This window comes from Haliaeetus albicilla, chromosome 7 (genome assembly GCF_947461875.1).
Source record: "Haliaeetus albicilla chromosome 7, bHalAlb1.1, whole genome shotgun sequence".
Classification (NCBI taxonomy): Eukaryota; Metazoa; Chordata; class Aves; order Accipitriformes; family Accipitridae; genus Haliaeetus; species Haliaeetus albicilla.
This window is the reverse complement of record NC_091489.1, coordinates 31,625,350-31,649,661: the sequence shown is the minus strand read 5'-3', so window position 1 is coordinate 31,649,661 and position 24,312 is coordinate 31,625,350. Positions and strand designations below refer to the sequence as shown.

The 24,312-nt window shown below is 43.5% G+C and overlaps 1 protein-coding gene across 1 annotated transcript in view; it reads right to left on the bottom strand.

The window, feature by feature from the left end:
- Positions 1-18,164, bottom strand: part of JAG1 (jagged canonical Notch ligand 1) — a 36,674-nt gene extending 18,510 nt beyond the window's left edge. Inside the window, exons 1-3 of the mRNA XM_069787568.1 lie at positions 17,541-18,164; positions 16,302-16,607; positions 5,441-5,492 (exon numbers count right to left, since the gene is read on the bottom strand). Coding sequence (XP_069643669.1) covers positions 5,441-5,492; positions 16,302-16,607; positions 17,541-17,618 — 436 coding nt within the window. The 5' untranslated portion in view covers positions 17,619-18,164. The remainder of the gene's footprint in view (positions 1-5,440; positions 5,493-16,301; positions 16,608-17,540) is intronic.
- Positions 18,165-24,312: the final 6,148 nt, after the last annotated feature.

Here is a 24,312-nt window from a genome sequence, read left to right as displayed (position 1 = left end):
CCTCCCACATCACAGCGCTCTAGCTTTCCAGGCAAGACTCTGAGGCAGCCACTTGGTTTTACTAATTTTCTGTTTTAGAGAGCAAGACAAGGCTGCCCTGGAGCTACAAACCATTAACTGAAACACACATGCAGCATTATCAAACTGAACAAAGCTTGAAATCAAAAGGGACTGTTAAGTTACTGCCAATCACTTATCCATTTTGCAGTGTAAGAACATCCAATAAGAATCATACAGTTCATGATTAAAGAAAATTCAGCTGCTTTTACTTCTAGCTCCAATATATTGGTACATAATGTGGTTTTCCCTGCTTCTCCATTAATGGTACTAATTTTGTTTTAACTGGAATATTTACAAAAACATCATACTACAATAGCCTAATAAAGCAATGTCTACAAACGGAACATAAGCACCACAAAAGGTTTGCAGCCTTCTGGGACTCTGGTGTAAACACCGAATTGAAAACTAGCAATGCTGGCATTCAGATGACATCAGTGATCTCATCAGGTTTTGGCTGAGAAATACCGTGGAAGTCCTCTCTTCAGATGTTAACTGACACTAAAAATTCAAGACTACCAGAGTTCCAAGCAGAGAACTCAAATTACTGCAGATGTGCTATAGTTCCCCCTTCTCTCTATAAAGCATTTAAAAGTTTAGACTTTGTACTTGACATTTAGTTCCAGCAAAAGTCTTCTGGCTTTGAGAGCCCTACAACTGTCTAAATTATGGCTTGAAATAATAATATTTCACATTAGCTCAGAACATTGTATATATCTGTGGTATTTCACTTTGTAGTCCAGGTCTTGTGACTTAAATGATCTGACGCTGCCTTACAACCTGCTGCTAGCAAGCACTTGACTGCCGAGTGAAAGTTTATCATAAAACAGCCAAAATATCTTTGCAGACATAGAACAAAACCAAAAATAAGTACCAGGCTACACTGTTCTGGATCTGGGAGCATAATCCAGCAACAGAAGAATTTTAGGTAGAAGGGCAGTTTGCCAATGATGTATTAGAAAGCAGCGCGTGAAGTACTGGCACATTCAAGTGTTAAGAATTAAAATGTACTTATGTTCAGCTTGTTCTTCCAACAATTACAAAAGAAAGTTTGGGGATTTTACATAAGGCAGAATTGAAGACTAATGAAGTAGCTATATCAAGCTTAAGATGACATATGGGCAGTTTTTCATCTCAAATACTTTTAAAGGTATTGCTAAGGACCTTTGATTTGTAGCTTTCAAAAAGAACTTTCAAACAGGCTTCTCAAGCTTCAGATACCCATTATCAATTCACCACTAGATCCTGCCTGCTTATCTACAGTTTTGAATAAAGTTAAGACAAAGCACTTGCTGCACAACCACAGAAAAGTGTCAATACACACACATTGTAAGCATTTACCCATTTTTGGGGGTATTCTTGACTTGAGACTACAGCATTCATTAAACGTTTACAGTGTGAAATTAAGGGCAACAACTTCTTATTAACCTTCTGGTATTTCTGGTTCTATAATACTTTCCATTTAAATCAGTTTTTATTATTCATTGGCACTAAGACCCCAAACCCACATCTATGTCTAAGACTTTCAAATGCATGCAGGCCTTTATTAATTTAAATCCCATTCTCAGGTAATGTAGATGCCTAAGGACTTTTCCATATTGGTATATCCAGAGCAATATCATACCCTGTACTGTGCAGGTGTAAGGCTCTTAGATCTCATCAACAAGATTACTGACTAATTCTAAGAGGTACTTAAGCAGATGCATATCTATTTGCCTTGAATGGGGCTAGTCAAGCGATTATAGTTCCACTCATGCATGCTGGAGATGGCTTTCTGCACTTGCCAAGATTACACCTGGATCTACAGCACAGTTGGAAAGCAAATGCATTTCCCCAAATACCAAGTCTGTGCATAAAGACATCCTGTTTCTTGCAAGTAAAACTACTCTATCCTTTTCTCCTGTAAGTGGCAGAAGAAAAGGGGAATGACACTCAATTTAGTTTTGCAAACCACCCACCACCAACAACAACAACTTCCCCTGCCCCAAACTCTTGCTTTTGCAGTCTTTTCCCATTCCCCATTGGGCACATACCACTGACAGCTATTTCAGTCCTTGGCACCAGAAAAACAGTCGCCCTGGAAAAGAGATCCTTCCTCTTGCCTCTGCTCTATCATTCTTCCCCTATCTTCCAGCTCATTAGGAAGCATGTCCCTGCTGTATGTCTACGACATCTCACTCCAGCCACTGGCTCTTTTGAGCCCTTAGCCACAGGCTGAACTCAAAAGGAAACATCCTTATTAGTCCACTGGACTTTATTTTTTTAAGGGCCCAGATGAAAACCAGCTGCAATTTCACTTTGGATCATGGCTAAAATGCCTTTCATTTGATACACGTTATAAAGCTACCACCATACATTTAAATTCAAGTAAGGTCTCACAGACTTAAGATCCCTTTCCATTAGCCATCACCCACAGTTTTCACAATGAAGTATTAGCATGTTCTTTCTTGTACAAAAATTTCTCCACCCTTCCCTATTCCCACCTGTCATACACACTTACACAAGTGTGCTGACCCAGACTTCAGGAAGGCATTGCAACAACTCTTCCATTCTTAGCCCGCACAAACAATGTTTTAAGTTTCATAGCAAGCAATCCCAAAGCAGCAGATTGGTTAAGTAAATAAAAAGAAGCAGTCAGCTAGGCTTGAGAGAAAGCGGTCTTCCTAATTCCCCTGACATCATCTGACTCAGAATCCCATGCTTTGATAGAAAGGTTAGAGGAAACATTAACCAATTAGCAATTGATGAAGTGGAAGAGAGAGGTTTTCTGTATGTCATTAGCTTCCACTCTGCACTTGGCTGTCAGAGAGTTTGTTACTTTCATTCACTTTTTGTGGCTACACTTCAAAGCTATTAATCTGTCTTTTTATTCAGTGGGCAACTGTATCAAAGATTTTAGGCACAGAGAAACTAGCTATTGTGACTACCCACCTTTGCTTCTCAGTGCTCCAGCTTCTGGAAATTTTAACTATGCAGCATCGGGAAGCAAACAACAACAAAAAAAGCCCAGACTCCTCTAGGCAGTTTGGGTGGCCAAGGACACCACAGTTATTTTTGAAAGTCTTTGTTTCAGTCAACTTCCAGTTATGGCTTGGTTTACCTTATGCCCGACTGGAATTCGCATGCAACTGATACCAGTAATTTACAATAGCCCTTTGACATAGTTTGAGATGCAATGTCAGCGCCATTAGCTTTATATATGAAGCGACAGTAGCAAGATGGCATCTAGACAAGAACCAGAGTAAGAAAACCATTAAAGTTGAATCTTGGCTCCAACAAAGCACGATTCTCATCAACTTCAACAGGGCCAGAATTTAACTGCAAGCCACTCTTGGAAGTGAGACAAGAGAGAGTATGTGGTAAAGGGAACGTAGGAGGAGTGGAATGTAGAGGGGGGAAGGAAGCATCCACTCTAGGATCTCCCAACAACTGCATTCATCAGAGGATGCTAGAGCTATTGAAAAGTTACACAAAGCCTACTAAACCCACTTTTCCTTTTTTTTTTTTTTTGAGAGCTCTCATAGAGTCCTTACAATTCAGTAGTAATTAAGGTAAAAGAAAATCCTGGACATCAAAAAAAAATACTCATCACATTATATGATGACAATTATTTAGTTCTGATTTCCTTAACTAGTTCTTCAAGACTTATTCTTCAGCTATGGGAAAGCTGACTCTAAGTAAAGCGATGCAGTACAAAGGAAAAGCTTTGTGCAGTACAGTCACTGAAGTGACCTACAGATGGATATGTGACAGCAAAGCTAGAGCAGGAATGCAAATCAGGAACATATGTAAGAACATGTCTGCACTTGGTCAAATGCACTGCTGAGAAATGAGGCAATTTTGTCTGAAGACAATTGTACTTCCAGAACATGAAAGCAAAGAAAAGGTTCATTGTGTAGCTTTGGAAATGCAGTTGTTTCATGAAAAAAGATGAGCTCTAATAATAGTAAAAGTGGCAGAGACCCAGTCTGAAAAAACTCTCAGATCCTACTGTAAACAATACCTTCATTTTGAATTCAGGCATCTTCCATTTTTAATACAACACTGCTGCTGCAGCAATCTATTTTTTACTCCTCCATAAAACACTCCATAGTCAAGAGCCATGAAGTCTCCCAGCCACCGCTCCATGACTGTGCTGGGGTAGGGCCTGAAATCACAGGTACTGCAACAGTGTTGAAACATGGCTTGTAAAGCAAACTGTGGCTATCACTAACAGGCAACAGGAATCATCTGCAATGGACAACTTCTTTTCTGGAACTAAGAACTAATAGGACATCCCATGTATGTTAAAAAAAAGAACTAAAGAGCAGATCTGTGCAGAAAGGTTCCCAGACTCAAAGGCCATTCCTAAGCAGTGTACTCTTCATCATTTTAAACATAAAACCACAGCACTGTGCGCATTTCTACAAGGCCCTTCTTTCATGAAGCACGAAGTCCATTCCATCACTGTGCGGCTGTCACCTGGCATTCCAAAGTGGGCTACAAGCTGTTCTTGCAAGATTTGTGCAAGATGGGCCACAGTGCTGCTGCTTCCTTGTTGAAGGAAAAGGCTTGTTGTGTCAACAAAAGGTTTATGAGTTCAGATTCATACTTTCTCCTGCAGCTTTTACCACACACTATTAAAGCCTTAGATTGAAAATAGAGCTGATTTTGCCCACCTACTTCAGTAACAGTAGGCAATAAGCAGAACAGCTCATATGCCAAGAGACTCTATACAGCTTCCTCTAGCCAACAGGAAAAGCTTAGCAGAAAGTTTCTGAAACCAACCAAAGACATTCCAGGCAAAAGATTCCCACCCTTGATTTCCAGCCAGCTCTACCAGATGTGTCTGGTAAATATTTTTCAACCCCTGAATATAAATCTCTAGCCATCCAGCTTCCAAGGAAGAGCTGGTAGTCACTCCTGTTTCTCATCTACAGTCATTAGATAGATATCTGTACCAAGTCTTATGGAGATTTTTTTTTTTTTTTAAAGCAGCATGTTCATTTTTGAGAAGTACATAGTTTATAGAGAGATCCCAAGTCAACAAGACTTAGGCTTCTGAATATCAGTCCTAATTAAAAAAAACAAAATCCAAACCAAAAAACCTGAAAAAAACCCTTGGCTTTTATTCTCCCTAAGGAGAAAGAGGGAATTAATAACATCTATTTTTAGGCATCACACCATTGGTGCCTAGGTAAGCGAGCTACTCACCCTCTACAGGCAATGTGAGGGAGACAGGCTGCTGCAGAGCCTGGAGTAGTTACTCCAAATTGTCTGGGGGAGAGTTTCTCCCTCTCCTCATGCTCTACTTCACAGAAAGTTCATTAGACTACCAAAAACCTTTAAATGGACAAGAAATCAAGGTGTCCAAAGTAAACAAACCAACGCAATGAATACTTACTAGTAGAGTTATCATTGTAATCCCATGCCTCAACAAGCAATGTGTAGGATCTCTGCAAAAAAGAAATAAGAGTTAGTTTCAAAGCTATACATGACTAAGGAAAAAAAAAAACCCAAACCAAACCACCCCCCCATCTTAATTAAAAAGAAAAATCCTGATCTCTGCCCTAAAAAGGAGTACTTGAAAACGTAAATAGGTAATAGATTATACTTGAGACAAACATGATCTTCTTGAAACCCCATAAGCTACCTTATCCAGTCTGACTTAGGAGACCTTTCACCTTGGATAGCTCATCTTTGTCATCATTAATGCATCTTATGTACTTAACCAGGAAGTACAGCCTTTGACACTATGCTGTAGCCACAATAAAGCATGGGTGGAAGAATTGCATATGGAAGACAGAAAACACTGGGCTAGCTTAGCAGCATCAAAAAACCCCAAGAAAACCAAACCAAACCTCCACCCTCTACAACTGCTTCAAAAGAATTTTAGTTACAGAAGAGTACTCTTGATGTCCCTTCCCCCAACCATCCTGAAAGCAAGAAGTGTTGCTAAGATTACTGTGCTCTGCCTTGACAGCGCAATCTCTAGGGACTTTGCTTTTCAGCACCCCCTTTGAAAGCTTTGTCTGCATGAGGGCCATTGCAGCTCCCACAAGTATCAGGTAACTGAGGGAAGAACTGATGGACATGGGAAGGGGGTGGGGTGAGAGAGAAGCACTGTAAAACAAAGGCTAAGATCAGACTATTTGGAAGAGCAGGGAAAGGGAAGATGCACTATCCACCCCGTGTCACATTTACAGATGCACTAATCTGCCAATGAGCTCTTTAGCACTCCAGTAATAATAATCATAAGCATAAACTAACTGAAGTGACTCCATAGGTTGGAAAGACGCCAGCTATTACATCTAAGCCACCTTTATCTTCAATTCTAACTTGAGAACAAGAGCCATGAAAACATCTTTCCCTCCCCCAGCTCTACTCTGAGATATTATTATCCAGGCTGTATCTTTCAAAATTGCCATTCAGCCAGCCACATCCAAACTTACAGAATGATTCAAAAACAAAACACCACTCCCCCATCCCACAAAAAAGCTGAGGAAAAAAAAAAAGAAAAAATATGACTTGAAAAGGTATAATAATAACAACAACTATAAATGAGGTAATAAATATAACATCTTTCTGGTGAACAGAACAATAATAGAACAAACAAAAACTCTCCATGAAGGGTTTTCATGCTTTGCTGTAGCAGCAGTGTATCGTAAGGTTTATTTCGTAATTGTATCTGCACTCAGTCACAGTCTGCTCATTTGTGGTCTGCAGCACTTAACGCCTTTTCTGTAACAGAAACCAAAATACAGTTCTGAGAGTAAGCTGCTACAAGGTGCAAGAGTAAGGCAGACCTCAAATTCCTTAGGAAGAGAGATTGAAAAAAAAAAAAGAAAAAAAAGTTGAAGCAGACTGCTTTCTCACGACTGGACACAGCATGCAGCCTCTGAATGAAAACCTAGTTTGTGATGGACACCAGCTTGCAATATAGCCTAAATATGTTTCATATTCAAAGCAGACTAAGATTCCATTTCATTCACTGATAACTGTGGGAAAATGCTTCCAAAAGCAAGCAAAGCTGGGCAAGCCAAGACATGGGCCCAAACTTCTATGCAGAGGCTCCACTGGCCCAAACCATTTTTGGTTAACATTTCATGAAAGTTACATCTTAGTTGTTACTATTCTAGACCAAGTCTGTCAACACAAAAGACACTCTGAAAATAAACCACAACATGATCATTTAACACTATTTAAAGCAGATTTAAGAAGTCCTTACACAAGTCAGAGGTAAAACAAACAAACAAAACCAGAATAGAACTCCTGAGCCATATTACAGATACAGATTGCATTATCTTGGGTGCTTCCTCACCGGTTTAATTACCAACATTGAGAAGCACAAGCACAACGTGTTACTGCAAGCTTGAAAAAAAATATTATGATATAGAGAATGAATTATGGCAACTAGCACTACTTCCAATAAAGTTAAGGATGTTTTCCTTTCAGCCTTGCATAATTGTTTTGGAAGATTATTTTGTCTAAACTCATAGCAACAGTTCCCAGTTGGTTCTCAGGACTGTTTACCAGCACACCTAGCCCTTAAGGAAAGGAAAGGCTGAATCCTAGCTTTAAGTGCTACTGTTGCTAGATACTTGTGTGACCACTTTCCAACACCACACAGGAGTTTGTTTGAAGAGAGGAGACGCTTCTGCTTAACTGGATGGAAACAAAATGCAGGGGGAAATAGACCTACCCTAGCAATTCCCTTGTTTCTATGTGCCTCCTCTTACCTCATCTGAATATTTTAAACGAAGAATTCCTGTCCTGAAAAGGGATGATACGAAGAATGGCAGCTTAATGTCCTGGCTCTGTCCCTCTCAGCATGAGGCAGACAGGACAAGACTTTGTGTTCAAGATGGGACACTTCTGAACAAAAGGCACACAGACACCCACAGTCCCACAACAACAGTAGCACACCCCCCTCAACAATCCAACTATTGCATACCTCTAGCCAATTCCCCCCCCCTCCCCCCCAAAACCCCAATTTTGTGCAAACACTGCACTGTTGAGATTTTTTAAAAGTGCATATCATCCCCACTCTATAGATCAACAATTCAGATATCTCAGGAATGACTACTTACAGCGTGGAGGTTTAAGTTTTCCCATGCCCATAGATGACCTCTGCCCATCTTTGAATAAATATATATATATATCCGGACACAAGAATTCCACATCATGCACCTTATTCCATCAAAGAAATGACCTAAGCAACAAGGCAGCAGTGAACTTTCTGGAGTCACACCCAATTAGCCACTGTAAACTTGAGCTTGACCAGAAGGCAGGGATTCTGGCTTGAGAGGAAAGGCAGCTTGAAAGAAACAGCAAGCTGGCACACTTGCAGAACATCCACAGTCTGATCAGCCCAGAGGACTGAAAGGCAGCATGGTCAAATTTAAGCAAAACTCCTATGAGTTAAGCTATGAGAGGATGGAAATGGTTGAGTTCACACTCCAGAAAACAAAGAAAGCACCAATGTGCAAGAGCTATTCTCCTCAATGACAAGACACCACAATTTAGTCTTGATCCATTGATAATACAACTCAAGAAAGACTATTAAGACCCTGAAATCCATTGGAAACCGTCCCTTTTAAGGGTCTGAAAGGGCAATGAAACTTCTTTTCTGGTTATTTAAATGAAATACTAGCATGTCCAGGTAAGCAGAAGGTGTTTAAAGCTCTCAGCTTGATTACCTTCTCCCCTCCCTTCAGCCAGACATCCACACAAAAGAGGTGGTTTTGTACTTTGGCTTCTAAAGGCATTCTGCAAGTCAGTGGGACAGAGCAAGATTAAAACACCAGCCTCATTAGTGAAAGGACTGCCTCCTTTTTGAAAGAGGTTGCAACTAGTCAAACTTCTTTCCCTCCTATCCTTGTGGTTAAACCATGCAAGAGCTTTGCTGAACATGTGAAACCATGACTAGACAAATGCAGTGGGAAGTTTGCATTCTGAGTGCTGCGCCTGCTCCTCCTCTGCCAAACAAGGAGAGCAGGTTAAGCCCAGCAATGTTCTCCTCATGCTCTGCCAGCCATGCACAGCTGTGAAGACCAGTTTGAGAATGGTGCCCCCACCCTGCCTGCGTCCTAGGGAAGACAGCAAGGAGACTGGCACGCTGTCACAGCAGGCCACAGCAAATTGCCAAGAGCACCGGCAATCCCTCCTCCTTTCAGCTAGAAGAAGGAGGCGAGATAGGGAAGAGGGAAACTGAGGCATATTTCAAAGTGCCCAAGGGCCAGGGAGGAGGGCGTCTCTGAGCAGAGTTAAGGCTAGTCACAAAACCACTTCCTCTGAATGTCAGCAAGACTCTCACTTGGGTACCCCTGTTGCCATGTGACAAGTCACGATGACGCTATATAGATGAGCCACAACATCATGCCATGGACAGCCAGTCAACTCTGACAACAGACAACCTAACCCTCTTAACCCTTTGTTGAATACAACATCATCAGGAAGCTCTTCTTTGGGCCAGCCTACATAAGGATAAGGCAACACCCTATAAAGCTGTTACTCTCTCAACCCTGCATATATAAACAAAGGCTAAGCTGTAACAATCTCACACCTCAGAGTCCATGGCCAAGAGCTAGGCTGAACCTCAAGCAGGTAGTCCAGCCAAGAGTCCTATCAGAACATGCCCACACGAAAACAAAGCACACTGTTCCTTTCGTCTTCATTTTGAGTAGTTCCTTCATTGCTGTTAGTGCCAGTAAACACTTCGTTGCCACATAAAGGAGACATGAAAACAAATTTAACTATATTAGCAGCTTCCAGGAGAGACTTTCCCCCCCATTCTGCCTTGGCACAAGCCAAGCCAGTAACTGAAGTCAAGACCTTCTCTGCGATACAACTGCCACCCTCCTGCCAAATGATGGTCACAAAAGTACCGCTATCCAAACTATGCATACGCTTAAGCATCCAGTAAACCAGGCTGATCTCTGATCTGGGAAGCCTGCTGGAATAATGAGTATCCTGTGAATACATAATGTGCTGAAGTTGCCATTGTGTGAAGTAAGTCCATGGTTTGTCTGGGAGCCGAGCAATGCTGAGTCTACTGCTGCTTCCTGTTGCTTGTCCTGTATTAGCATTATTTTTGGATAGGCCCCATTATGTTCTGTAATCCTCACTGCAGTCAGTATGGCCACACTATTGTTCTTGGTTAATATTAGCAGTCAATACCTCTGTCTGGGTGGCCGGACTACAATGTATTCCAATCATAAAACTAGCATGCATTAACTGAACAATGTACTGGGATAGAGAGAGGGGGGAGACTTGGGTCCTCACTCTTCCCCTCCTTTAAGAGAGAGAGAGAGAAATGTATAGTTTTTTTTTTTTTTTTTTTACTTTTTACTTTCTTTTTAAACTAATGATTTTAAGTGATCTCAGCTACCAGGGTGCTTCATACAACAACAGCATTTTAATCAGCACCTTATCTAGTTACAGAGTTATTTTCTCACGGAGCCCTGCTTGTCAAAGACTAGCAGGTAGGCCAAAATGTCAATGGTTGCTTTCAACCTTCCCCAACAAGTAGATTACCTGCTCTTATCAGTCCCCCTACCTGTTTAAAGCATCCCACTGATAATTAAATGCACCAGTTACAAAAGGGTGGCAAGGTTAATAGAGAGAATACCTAGTAGCCAGCCAAGCAAAACAGTCAGGTTCACATAGAGCAAGCCTGAACAAGAAGTCTTCCTACTTATTTACCTAAGTGTATAAGAACTGGGTTGAGCTGGTAAGGGACTCTGCATGTTTGACTATTTACAAACCACTTTAACCACTTCTATCCACATTTTACAGTTTCTTCTGAATACTACAAGAATAACAAGTGTAACTTATGCTGCACAACAGTGACCACAGAACTACGAGCTCCGCAGATTAACAAGAAATGAACACAACAGCTTCTAGTTTTGACATCTTTCCCCATGTTACGGCATATATGGGTTACCAGCTAAAATTATTAGAACTGTGTCAATTAACATTTAAATCTTCTATCCATCAGCAGAAATGTAAAGTCAAGTTTAGTTTGAATTTTCAAAACCAACCCTGTTGTTAGTATTATCTACACAGAAATACTTTTAACAACTGTAGCATAAGGTTTTTGCACGTACTGCAGGGTATCAGACTTCAGAACTGAAGTGGGAATAAGTGACATGTAAGAGTGCAAGCCTCTTATGTGGCACATCATCTCACTTAATTAGCTACGGCCCAATTCTACTAGCTTCAGAACTAGTTTACTTCTATTCCAATCTTCAGTCCACAATGAAGTCATAAGTTTCCTTGACTTAACTAGAATTTTAAGCATAAAGCATCAATTTTATGCAATTCATTTTCAGACATGCAGACTTCCAGCTGCATAAACAAGCTGACAGTGCTGGACACATGTAGTTTGAGAAAGTTTAGGAATAAGCTTCAATGTTAGGCCCAGTCCAGCTGCCACTGAAGTTAAACTAGAGCAGGCCTTTATTATAACAAGAACAAAAATGCTAGGAGCAGGCAGGATGAGGATTTATTTTTAGACATATTATGGTAATATAGTCAAATAGATTTACCAGGAAGATGAAGTTCCTAACTGAATGGAACATAAGTAACTCTTAAGAACATGTAAGAAGTCCAAAACCTGCAAATGGATGCATCGCTTCTCTGCAGTCCTGGGAAAAAACAGCCTTGTGGATGCTAATTATGCTTCAGATATCACTTAATACTCGCAGCTCTGTTTTAGATAGTAATCCTAGGCAATACATTGCACTTTCAGTGCTGAAGATTTATTCTTGAATTATTAGTTAACAATAAATGACACAGTGTAGATTTGATTAATATGTATTTTGTTATTATAAAAATTTCTTCTGATCTACTCATGTTCCAAGATGACTTATCAGGCATTCTTTAAGAAAAGCTTGAACAATATCTAGCATTTGCTTCCACAAGTTTTCAAAAAGTTAACTGGAGGGAGAGAAAATCAAAATCAAAAAACAAGCTTTAGTTTTAGGACTGTGAACTACTGTTTTTAAAAACAACAACAACAAAACAACAGTTGAACGAAGTGATATTTTTCTCTCAGATTCAAAAGGCTGTTACTTTAACATGTCTTGTGTCATGACCGGGGGAAAAAGTTCAGGAAGCTTAAAACACACTAAAGCTCTTTCATTATCTCTTTCTAGCCAGAAAAAACAAACCCATACCCAGAAAAATGTATTTTACATCTTCAGGAACCAGTAGCAGTAAGATTTGTCATTAAAAAGGGGAAAGGCTGACTATTTTATTTTTTTTAGTAAGATTGAAATAAGATGTTTAAAACACTTTTAATTGTATTTTAACCTAAAGTCATTTAGATGCTGGAGGGTTTTTTCCACCTCAGTAGTTTCCTGGTGTGTTGGTATAATCAGCCCCAATATTAAATAATTACAAAGATCATAATTTCAGGATAAACGAGCCGTTTGAAATTAGAGCTATGCATACCAAAGGAATTGCCAAATTTGACCTCCTCCTTACTCAGTCTCGCCAAACCCCCAAAAGATCTTTTACACAAAAGCAAAGTTTAGTGCTAAGCTTTGCTTAGTTAATTCAAGCACAGCTCCCTTAAGGTGCAGCACACATCACACTTTGGATTCTTTAAGAAAGGCAAGAGATTTGATTTACATCAGAGAAGAGCATGTGTCTACCATGAAACAAAACTTGTTGAGACAGACTTTGACAAGTGGAACATGGAAATTCTTTTGTTCCATACTTTTCTGTATGGCTTCATAAGCCAAGTTTGCCTGTCAAGAAAGTCACTGAAGTCTCAAAATGAATGCAAGAAGCAAGCCTACATGTATTTTTTTTTTTTTTAAATCATCATCCCTATTGTTTCAATTTACTGAAGAATTGCTAGCTACTGCAGGGGCAGCTTTCTGATGCACTCCAGTTCCTTTATGCTTGTCTTCTGCCCTGTTTCCTAGCAACTTACTCAAACCTCCCATCACTTAAATTAATTTATGGCCCACCATCTCCACACCCATTACTCACAGGGGTACATATTAAAACTGACAAGAGCAAATTGCATAAGTTATTCATAAGACTCCAACATTTCAAATCTACATTACAACTACAAGCCAAATCTAACAATACATTTAAAGCATGCCATTCTCTTTTCTTTCTCGCCTGCATGAATAAAGGCCTCTAATGCAATATAACTATTTTCCACAAGCAGCGTAAGGGGGCAGCTTGACATGGGAAGAGATTTTTTTGTGATTTTTTTTTTTTTTTTTTTTTTAAGTACTCAAGGCAACAAGACTTCTTTATGTTACCAACTCAAGCTGGAACATCCAAGAAAAGCCTCCCTCAGACAGTAGAACACAAACAATACATATTCAGAGATGAGCATGAATTTTCAAGTGCAATATGATTAACGTTTTGGTCTAGCTCCTATTACCTTTACTATAATTTTCAGTTGGACGTATTCAAAGACAACTCTTATGATTAGCCACATTGGTAAATGCAATGCTAGTCACAAGCTTTTAGTAAAGTCAACAGTATTCACCTGTCTGAAGTTTTTTTAAGTTCTGAAATTTCAGCATCAGATTTGACTAATTAAGTTTACTACTTTATCTGTAGAGCTTTCAAAATGCCTAAAATGATTTGTGTACACAATTTTAGTACAAATAAGAGCTTTGCCACATTAAATATTCTTTTGTTCAAATGCCATTTGAAAGTCACAATGGCTAGCATAAAAGCTGTGTCCTATGGAAGTTAAAGCTGGGAGGCAGGCTTGATAATTGCAAACAGACTATCATCACAATCTCAAAAAGTGCATTTCTGCATGGGAATATGCAAGAGTTTATTCAAAAAATTCCAGTCTTAGGAACCAGAGTGTCTGAAGTTGTCGAGTTTTACACATTTCAAAGGCTGCACTGGAGTTTTGCTGCTGCTGCTCTAGGATTCCAGTGCTCAATTAGATTCAGCAGGACAATAGAAGCATTTCTTTTACTAAGATGCAGGCAAGCTTAAGAAACTTGTCCCAGGGTCCCCACCCCCAAAAACCTACCCTTTACCCACAGATTTCCCTTCCCAACCCTATGAAGAAAGGGGTTGTTAGAAGGAACACATTCAGTTTTCACATCATTTTTACATACATACATGTATCTTCAGATTCAAGGCACTGGAATTACTGGGAGCAGGGTAGGGGGCTAGTTAAAAAAAAAAAGTCCTTGATGAACCTGACTTTTCTGAAAAAAGTCAAAATCTGCAACACAAGCGCTGCAGCCATTGGCAGAGCTTCAAATACCTCAGATTTTTACAAAGCCCTTTATCCCTTTGATGGCATATTTGATAACAGTTTTATCTCATTTCATGTTAGAAAAAAAGAGAAAGAAAAGAGAAAGGAAGGACTTGTACTTCTAACAGAGAATACTTTTGTTAACTCTGCTATTGTACTTTGTAATACCATCTCCTTAAAAATGCAGACTTGATTTCACCCTTGTGCCTCTCCAGCCCTCAATACTCCAGAAGTCACAACTGACAGAGGAGGCAGGTAGGAGGCAGCACAGGACATTTCAAGAACACATGGCTGCCTGCAGCACTTGGCGGTAGGACTACAAAGTGGGTGTCTACATTACAACTGGAGAAGGAATGCTTTTGGGGCAGGCTTTCTCCGCCAAAAGTCCAGGCTCCCCCAGCAACCAGTCCTTATCTAACTAGGAAGAGCCAAGCTTTGGAAAGAGCGGAAAGTCTACGCATGCTTCCACCTCACCAGCTGTGATAGTGACAGAGGATAGGAAACAAGATTCACCCCTCCCCTGCGTGCACGTAAGAGCCCTCCTCCCCTCACAAAAACGACCTTAGGCATCTAGGTTAGGATGACTGGATTTTCAAAACTGCTGAGCATCAACATATCCCAAGGCAGTCAGTGGGAAATTGTCTGCTCAGCACCTCTGGAGAAGGGGAGGGGGGGAAAACAGTTTTGTTTCCTAGGTGATCTCTAAATATAAGTTTTAGGAGCATAAATTTGGGAGTTTTCAGCTTTTACACCATAGCATCCCAGAGAGCCACCTCAAAAAGACAAACTGACGTGTGTGCATAAGAGGCCCCCAGACCAGTCATCCTCAGTTTTTGCTTGCCTGTTTGCAGTACTGCTGGGCACAAAACAATGCACCTCCTGCCATCCAAAGCCACAGCAGTCTTCTACGTCCAAAAACCCCACAGCCCTGGAGCCTGCATCTGTGGGTCTGTCCCGGGTGATGGCCATTTTGTAAAGATGGTCCTCAGTTTCTGTGCAACAAGTACAGGACTCCACTGCAGAGCTGACCATATTCAAAGCTTCAACCCTCTTGAGCAGAAGAAACAAGCAGCACTGAAGTCTAAGTGAGTGTTTCTTTACATGACCAACAGCAAAGCAGGCTTCAGCTAATGAAGGGGGTCACCCATCCTCCATCTCACCGCTCTACAAGGCTGAACGGTATTTGTTAGAGTGGACAACACCGTGAAAGTACCTGGCAAAGAGCCCCACCTCCTTGAGCCATCAAGTTTTGCACACAACTAGAGGGAAGACAGAATCTATGGACTGCAGAGGCAAGTAGCCAGAAAAAGGTGTGCTGTGGGGAGGAGTAGGTGAAATGGACCATAAGCTAAGGCTAAGCTTTTCTCAGTCTTTAGCTTCTAGAAGCTGCAAGTATCTCAAAACATAGCAAGCTTCCCAGGGAAGCTGGCAACTAGTTCAACAAGAGCAGTAACAGCAGCTCCCATCAACACTAAGCAGTGCAGCAAGATTTCCCCTTGGGAGAAGCAGGAAGCCTTCCCAAACACGCTCCAGGGAAGGAGGCCAGCTATGACACACACTTTTCACACGGGATCCCTCTACAGCCCCTAACCCACTGCTCTTTTGGCTTAAGCCCAAGACTTCACTGGTTAGGGGAAAAAAAAAAAAGAAAAAGAAAAAAGAAAAAACCCCGAACTTCTGACCTTCTAAGTCTCAAGAGACTTATTCATGCTGTAAAGTGCAGAGATACTGGGTTTGCTTCCCTGACCCATTTAGATCCCCCTCACTGCACATCTGACTTTCAAATTTAACAGGCTGTGCATTGTGAGCCCCAGGGAACAAAAACAAAAACACCACCACATTTTACTCATTTCTGTGCTGCGGATTCCCGACGCTCTTGCCAAGACGCCTGCTCCCTCCCCAATCCTGGTCCCTCTCCCCCTGCGCAAGAAGTTAGAGCTCAGCTAGCTTACTACGGCCATCTCAAGCAGCACCATCCAACAGACACAGAGCCAGAGCAGGCCATGCAACTCACCGGCCAGGCAAAGCTGAAAGGGATAACAATCCGGTTTTTTTCATTATTCCGGTTGTACTTTAAATTGAAGGTATTTCCTCCAATGACGGGAGTGGATTTGGATCCAAAGCTGCAAGGACCGCCAGCAGTGACCCGCGATTGATACTCCTTCAGGCAAACTTTAAAATAGGTATCACACTCGTCTCTGGTGCATTTTTTATCTCCTGGGTTTCGGGTGCCATCACAGCAATTTCCATTTTGCAGTTCACCATTCACATTTTGCATGGATAAGATCTCCAACTCGAACTGTCCCGATGCTAAAGTCACCTGTTAATCCCAAGAAAGAACCAGAGGAGAAAACAAAACAAAAAACAAAACAAGAAACAAGAAACAGACAGTTACCTCACTTTTTTCCCAAACACAATCTACAACAACTCTGCAGACAGGAGAAAGTATTTTAAGTGTGCTTTCAAGAAGCCCATGCAAAATATTTAAAAAAAAACCAAACCCCAACCACTCCAAGCTTTTCCCTATCAGACCTTCATGAGAAAGGCTCATAAATCATCCCAACCAAATAATGCCATTAATGCTAAAAAAGAACCTTAAGTACCAACTCCAAAAACCACCGTGTGTGTGAGGGAAGCTTCTATATCTTTAGAAAATAAAACCAAACCAAGAGTGCATACGTGAGGGCAAACCCAACAAAACGATGTAGCTAAAGCACCCTGGAAATGCAACCCCTCTGCCTTGTCCGAGGTGCAGCTGAGACGGGGAAATAGCCTCCCCGCTCAAGGCTGCCCAGCTGGGATTCAGACCTTGCTCATTAGTCACCCCAAGAGTACTGCAATTAGCCCTGGTTAAAAACAAAACAAACAAAAAAAGTAATTTCGAAAAAAAGCGGTTTGCTGTAATTGCATTTTTTATTCCCAGGGAATTAAGTCTTGCTGCAAGGAGGACTTCTGCGTTTGCCATCTCCGCAGAAAAGTTAGCAGCGGCAGTTAACTCCACTCTCGCTGGAGGAGCTTGGCAACAGCACCTTGTGCACCACTGAAAGTTTGGGTTTTTTAAAAGCCATCTACCGCAATCACTGCGGGAGCCGCGTTTCGCGGAAAAGCGGCAAAATTACCGCAACCCGCTCTGCGCGGCGGCCTCGAGAGCCCAACTCAGGCTCGCTAAAGTTTCCCCTCTCTTTCCCTCCCTCCTCTCCCCTCCCGCTGAGGGGCTGCAGCCCTGGAGGACGCGCGGTGCCCAGGTACGTACCTTTGCCCGCAGCCCCAGCAGGGCCAGGAGGAGGACGAGGGAGCACGCCGCCGCGGCTGCCCGCCGGGGCGCACGCATGCCGCCGCCGCCGCCGCGCTGCCTGCCCGCCCGCCTGCAGGCCGCCGCCGCCGCCGCTCGCTCCGGGACGGGGAGGGCCAGGAGGGGAGGAGGAGGCGCCGCCGCTGCTGCCCGCCGCCGCCGCCGCCCCGCTCTAATATACCGCGCCGGCCGCGGCGCGCACCCGCGCCGAACAACGCCGCTTTTCAAGCGCTTTCAATAGCGCCCCGGTCTTCAATGCAAAGCAGCCCAGCCTCCTTTTATTCTCCTTATTCTCTCGCCTCCCTCTTTTCTTTCCCTTTTCTTTACTCTCTCTCTCTTTTTTTTTAATTATTGCGATTATTATCCCGATCCTTTTATTTCTTTCAGGTCGCCGGCCACCGCGCGCTGGAGGCGCGGCGAGCCCCCCGCCCCCCCGAGACACACACACACGCGCGCGCGCGCGCGCACACACACACACAAACACACACACACGCACGCACATGCAGCACACACACCGCCCGGGAGCCGGCCGCCTGTCTGGGAGCCCCCTCGCCGCTCGGCTTCATCTAGCCCACGGCGGCAGGCGGGGAGGCCGCCCGCCCGCGCATGCGTCCATCCATATGCATGAGGGGGGCAGGAGGAGGGAAGGAGGGAGGGAAGGAAGGAAGGGAATGGCAGGAGTAGGGGAAGGCAGGTACCGGCTCAGGAGAGGAGGAGGAGGAGGCGGAGAAGAGGGTGCAGAGAGGAGAGAGAGCTAGCCGGCCATGGGAGGTGGCGAGCCCCGGCCCCGAGCCGCAGCCCGCCGCGCCGCCCCACCTCCCTCGGGAAGCCCTGCATCGCAGGTGCCTCCCGGGCTACCTGGAGCAGGAGCCCGCTGAGGCGGCTCAGGAGCGGCGGGCGGGCGCGTTCCCTCCGCGGTGCCCGCGGCTGAGGCAGCGCCGCGCGGAGGAGAGGGCTTTTCCCGCCCGCCCCTCGCTGAGGGGACGTGCGGGTCCTCCCTGCCCGGGAGCGGAGCGGGAGCCGTAGCCCCTTCCTCCTGGTCCCCTCGGGGCTGGCTGAAGGAAAAATGAAGCCTTTGGGGTCGCTTTTGAAGCGAAAACTCCCCCTGCCCTCAGCCGGCGGCAGCCGCCCGCGTTACCTGAGGCAGCGCAGCTTTTACGGGGTGGGGGGCGCGCGCGCGCTCGCTCGCGGCGCGACCGTTGAAGGACCGTTGAGGGGGCGGCGGGGCCGCTGAGGTGACGGCGCTCCCCAGCAGCGGGTTTTTGCTCCCCGAGGGGAAAGGAGGGACGGACGGCCCGATCGCTGAGGTGGTGGCTGCTGGCCTGGCCAGCGGCTCTCCTGAGGGAAGCGGAGGTGGCAGTCGTCCCCGTCGGAGTCGTTGTCCTCTCCTTAACACGAGGCTGCACGGCCAGTGGTTCAGGAGGGAAAGAGCTGGAAGCAGAGCGCATCCCTCAGCTACAGCTCTGGGCTGATTAGTCCGGGGAAGACAGCGTTGGCTGAGTGCAGAGGCTCCCTCAGGCTCGCCTGCTCCCTGCGCTGGAGACTCACGTCCCGGCTACCCAGCTTCCAAGTGAGTGCTGGGGTTTGTCAGGCACATCCTTTCAGGAGCAGGGTCCTGTGGCACGTAGCCAGGAGGTTACCTGTGGGACTCCTTGCCACAGGACACTAAGAAGCCCAACAGTTCGCACAGTAGTAAAAAGTGTTCAGACTAGCTCCCAGAGGAAGACCCACTCATCAAAGGGCATTGAACAAAAAAACCCACCCCAAAACCCCACCCCTAATTTTGTCTCTGGTTTGGGAAGTCCCTGAGCCACTGAACTAGAAGTTGGGTGAGTATGCTTGGAACTGTCACTGTATCACTGTCCCTTTCTTCCTGAGGTGCTGGAGACAGGAACCTGGCCTACATGACTTTCGGTCTGACCCAGAAAAGCCATTCTTATGTCCCCATCTCCTATTCCACCCTGATCTAACACAGCAGATATGTGAATGCCTATTTTATACACCAGAGTCAGTGGTATAGAGGAAAACAAGATTTCTGACCCAATTTTATATCCTTTGTTTTCATTTCCTATGGCAAAAGCAAAGTTCATGCCTGTTCTTGGCTGTAGTGAGGTCTGTCCTGTTATGGAGCATCTAAGGCTGTGAAGCTGGTGGTACTTGTGCCCCTAACCCTAGAACCATGCTCATACTTTCATCAGACTCCTGCAGATCGCTTCCCATTTGTGAGTTCAAAACTTAGATTACATAGCAGCAATTTTGGCACGCCTGTTAGGTGCACGGTTGCTTAATACTCCTTTCAGCCTCATTCAGCCCAGAAGTTCTAACAGTATCAGTTGTTCCTTACTTGGAGTCATTAACTTTTCTTAGGCTGGTAAGCCTTCATTGTGTTTTATCCACAAAGTGGCTACAGTTTGGTGATACAAGAACCAGTGCCTCTCTTCTTTTTTTCAGTGGGTGTTGGTTAGCTTCCACAGCCTGTTTAAAAGTTACTCATTCACAAGTGCCACATATGTGCTCCTCTGGGCCTTTAAATACCCTGCCGCTTGCTGGTATGCTCCATACCTTTAGGGCAGGTCTGGAGTTGGCCTTCCTGCAAAAGGTTACTCCACCTGTTTGACTCCAGTGCTTAGGAAATCCAGAGTTCTCATTCCCACAGTGCTTGTGACTCAGCAGTGTAGCTGCCCTTAAACAGAATTACTCGTCCAACAACTTAAAATGCTTTGCAAGCACTAATGAATTAAGCCTCCCAATGTCTTGAGACGCGAAGTATTACTGATAGGTAAACCGAGGCAGAGTGTGAGTCATGTGCAGAAACACATTGCAAACTCTCTCCCTTGCAGCCCTGAAAGAAATTTTGACCTCATGGAAGTCAGGAGTAAAATCCCCTTGAGTTACTGAGGCCAGAATTTCACCCTTGAAGTCCTGTCCCCTGCTTTTCTTCACTGAGCTCTCAAAGCCAGATCTTTCGCCACTGCACAGCAGCACCGAAAACCAGTTGAGCATGGTGCATTATGCAGCCTGAGGACCTTTTTAAGATGCCTATTTCACTATATATACAGCAATATAGGAATTGCTGCATGTGCACAGGGAGCCTGAATTCTAGTTGCTTGCAGTAGCCTGAGACTGGTGCATGTAAAATTCCTGCTGCAATGCTTTGCTTATGTATGTCCATGTCTGACAAGGTGCAGAGCCAACGTGTCTTCCTTTGAGGCCGGTGAAGAACTTTTCAATGTCTGGCACGCAGCTTTTTACATTGCGTAAAGTTACTTCCTGCTAATCTTCCTATTCTGACATAATTAGATTACATCCACATTAGAAGCCGTTATAAACATCTACTGTGCCAAGGTCCAGTGTTACAGACAGTACTTCGCTTCAGGCCTGATACTTCTCTAATACGGAGTTAGATCCCGCTTCACTGAAGCCACTGGGAGAATGCCCAGGACTTTGGTGGGACAAAGATCACAGCCTTTAGACGGAGCGCCTGGCTTACAAGGGTCAGGTGTCATGAAGTCAATTCTTTGTGTTAGGAAAGTTGTAATTTCCTTTTAAAGCTCAGTGACTCATTGAATCATTGCTGTGAACAATCCCACAGGATTTCCTCAGATTTGTGATACCTGAAGGTAAGCTTGGAACAGCGCCCCTGGAAAAATTCTTTGTTCAGGGACCTGATCCATCTCATTTTCAAGTCAATGACTAAACTTTTGTTTACTACTGTAATGCAGATCAAGACAGTTGCATCATCGTGGGGCCCTGATCCTGCATCAGCCTTCAATAAACCAGTAGAATGGGCTACCAGAAAAGAATCTGTTGAAATATGGAATCTGTAGTCATAAAGAATTCATAAAGCTTGACAACCTCATTTCACAGCAAATGAAGGGGCTAGAAGAGCCCTTTGTTTCTCTAGATTTTTATAAAGGAGTTTGGCTTCTTGAAATTAGCCACCCTCTAAAAATCTTTTGCTGCAGTTCTAGGTATGATTTTGGACAAACTGAGTGCAAGAGTGAAAATTTCATCCACTGGGATAAATCTTTATCTAGGAGTTAAGCTTCTCTATTGCAAGGAGAAGAACGTATCACTACAGTCAATCAAGGATGAATGAGCTTTTAGATAAGGCCTTTCCTATAATACACCCATAACACTTTATTTTCCTCTTGCTGTACTGGAGCTGACCTCCCCACTTGGGTGAGTGTCACGGAGGCAGAGATAGGGACTGTGCTGTGCTGCTTGGCTGACACACGTTTCAGAGAAACACATTCCAGCAGATGAACCCATTTGCACAGTTGAGTGATCTAAACTTAGAAAGCTAATTTCTCTAATTACAAAGTGAGACTGAACTCCTGTAAAGCTTTTCATCACCTGAGTGGAATGGGAATTGCACTTCCACAATCATTTAATGTTCAGAAACTAATTAGAAAGCATTTTGTGGGAAGGCCACACCCCGTGTTAGACTAGTTCACAAATGGATCAGGAGAGACAACTGCCTCTGATGATAAAGTTGAGTAAGTGGCAGAGGTGAGGAGAAAGACTACAGTTTACCAAACACTGAACAGTGCATGCCTACTTCCATACAATCTTCAGTTCTTCAAAGTCAGGCAATTTCTTAAAGCTGTATCTCTAGGCAAGCTTTCCAATTGTGACAAAAGATTTTGGAGAAGATGCTCTGGTGACCAGAGACCCAAATGCAGTTTGCTGCTACAAGCACTTACTTTCCTCTTTCCCTGGAGCATGTTGCTTAAGAGAATTAAAGTTTCAAAGCAACGTTGTGTATACTGTGCATGTGTGTTTTGTGACTTTGAAATTCCCACCTTAGTTTTTCTGGACCTTAGCTCCCTGGAATTAAAATGAGGCACTCAGAAATGACTGCAGTGAGAACTAGTAAAGTCCCTGAAAGAATTAAAAGCTGTAGAGCCAAAAAATGTCTATTGTAGAGCTTTTAAGTTTTATGCAGCTGTAATTAACTGAATCCATAATATTATTGCTTTCTGTCACAGCTTAAAATGGAGACCTTACTCCATATCACCTAATAGTACTGTTTCTCCTTCAGTTTCCTTTATTTATATGCATATAAAACCTGCTTTCTGGTTGTTTCTCTGTTAGCCCTTCAAGGATGGGATGCCTCCATGTTAACCTGTGAACCCAATTGCTTTTTCCTTCAGTGGTGGGATTCCTATACACCAGTGATTTGATCTCAAATCCCTGCTTTCCAAAAACAGGGGAGAGCTGAGACTACAGTTTTAGGTCTGAGTAGGGGTACACCTTATCAAGCTAGAGTAGCTTCCAGTAGGTGCAAAGACTATGATGCTAAGCAGTGCTGGCACATCTGTCATGGACAAGATGACACTTTAATTTGATAAGCAGTAACCTCAGCTATTCTTGTCAGTTGAAGAAAAGGCTGCACTGAAACCTAGACTGAGCCCTGTCTCCAATAAACAACAGATGCTTTTAAGAGAGCTCCAAGTTTCTAGTAGGGTTTTCCTCACAGCTTTCTGCAAGGGTGCTTCTTTTAGCCCATTTTATTGAGTAAGTGCTCAGATCAAGTTTCATTTTCTTGTTATGAAAGCATCAAAATATCTGAAGTTTTCTGTCCATGTAGATTGTTTTCATTGTTAAATGCGTATGATAGTGTGTGTTCAATATGTTCTCAATCACAAACTGTCCTAAGGGTGCAAGACTGAAGTATACAGGGGTGTCATTTAGCTAAGGAAATTACTAAAAAGAAGAGAGCTGTGATTAGCAAATTTAAGTATGGGTATACAGTATATGCCTTCTTGCCCGCCATTATTCCATGGCTGATCTAACATTCTGGGCCTTGAGTTTACTTCATCCTGCATGGGGGATATAAAGCCAGTTGCCTCATTTGGCATGAAGAAACATTTAGAGGCGTTAGGATTACTAAAATCCAGATTCAGCCCAAAATATAAATGTGCCTAAATCAAAGAACAAAAAACTTTAAGTTAGGGAAGTGCTTCAGTAACTTGCTGGAATGGCCAGTGAGTTGATCCTCAAAGTTGGGTGCATGGAAGTGACCCTGCTGATCCACAGGGGAGAGGTTTCTCCAGGCAGTTAGGGCTATATACAGTGGCACAATGGCCTGTGTTTATCTTGTCCATTGGCACTGCCTCGTCTCTGGCAGAAGGAACCTTTTTGTATCAGCTAAATATTTTTAGATAAAGCACAGGCCCCAGAGGGTGGCTAGCATCCTTGGTGGTACAGATAAAGACAAGGTCCTAGGCAAAGGGACTAAAAATGGCTTTCTCTGTGTCCATCCTTTACACAGGAATAAAAAAAACCCCTTGACCGTTCTGCATGTTACAACAGTGCCACTGGCATGCAGATGTTACCTGTATGTGCATTGAGGGCTTTTCTGCCAGTGATCATGCAGTGAGAGATGTAACAGGACTGTATGTTAGAGCCAGCAGCATTCGGAAGAGTGAGTCTGCTCTGATTTGGGAGTTTTGGTGTTGAAACACTGCATTTTGAACAAGGTCTGTATCAACTTCAGCAGTTAATCACTTGAGCCTCTCCCAGTCCCGCTCTGGAGTTAGCTGTGATCAAAGTGCCTGCAGCTACTAGCAGGATAGTGGAAATGAATGAATGAGAAGAAATGGGATAAGAGTAGGCTAGGAGCATCATGGAGAGATGGCAAATAAAAGGCCTTATTCTTAGGAGTATGAGCAAGTTACAGTGCCCTGTCATGCTGCCTCTCTGATTAAAGGTTTTCTTTGCTCTTTCG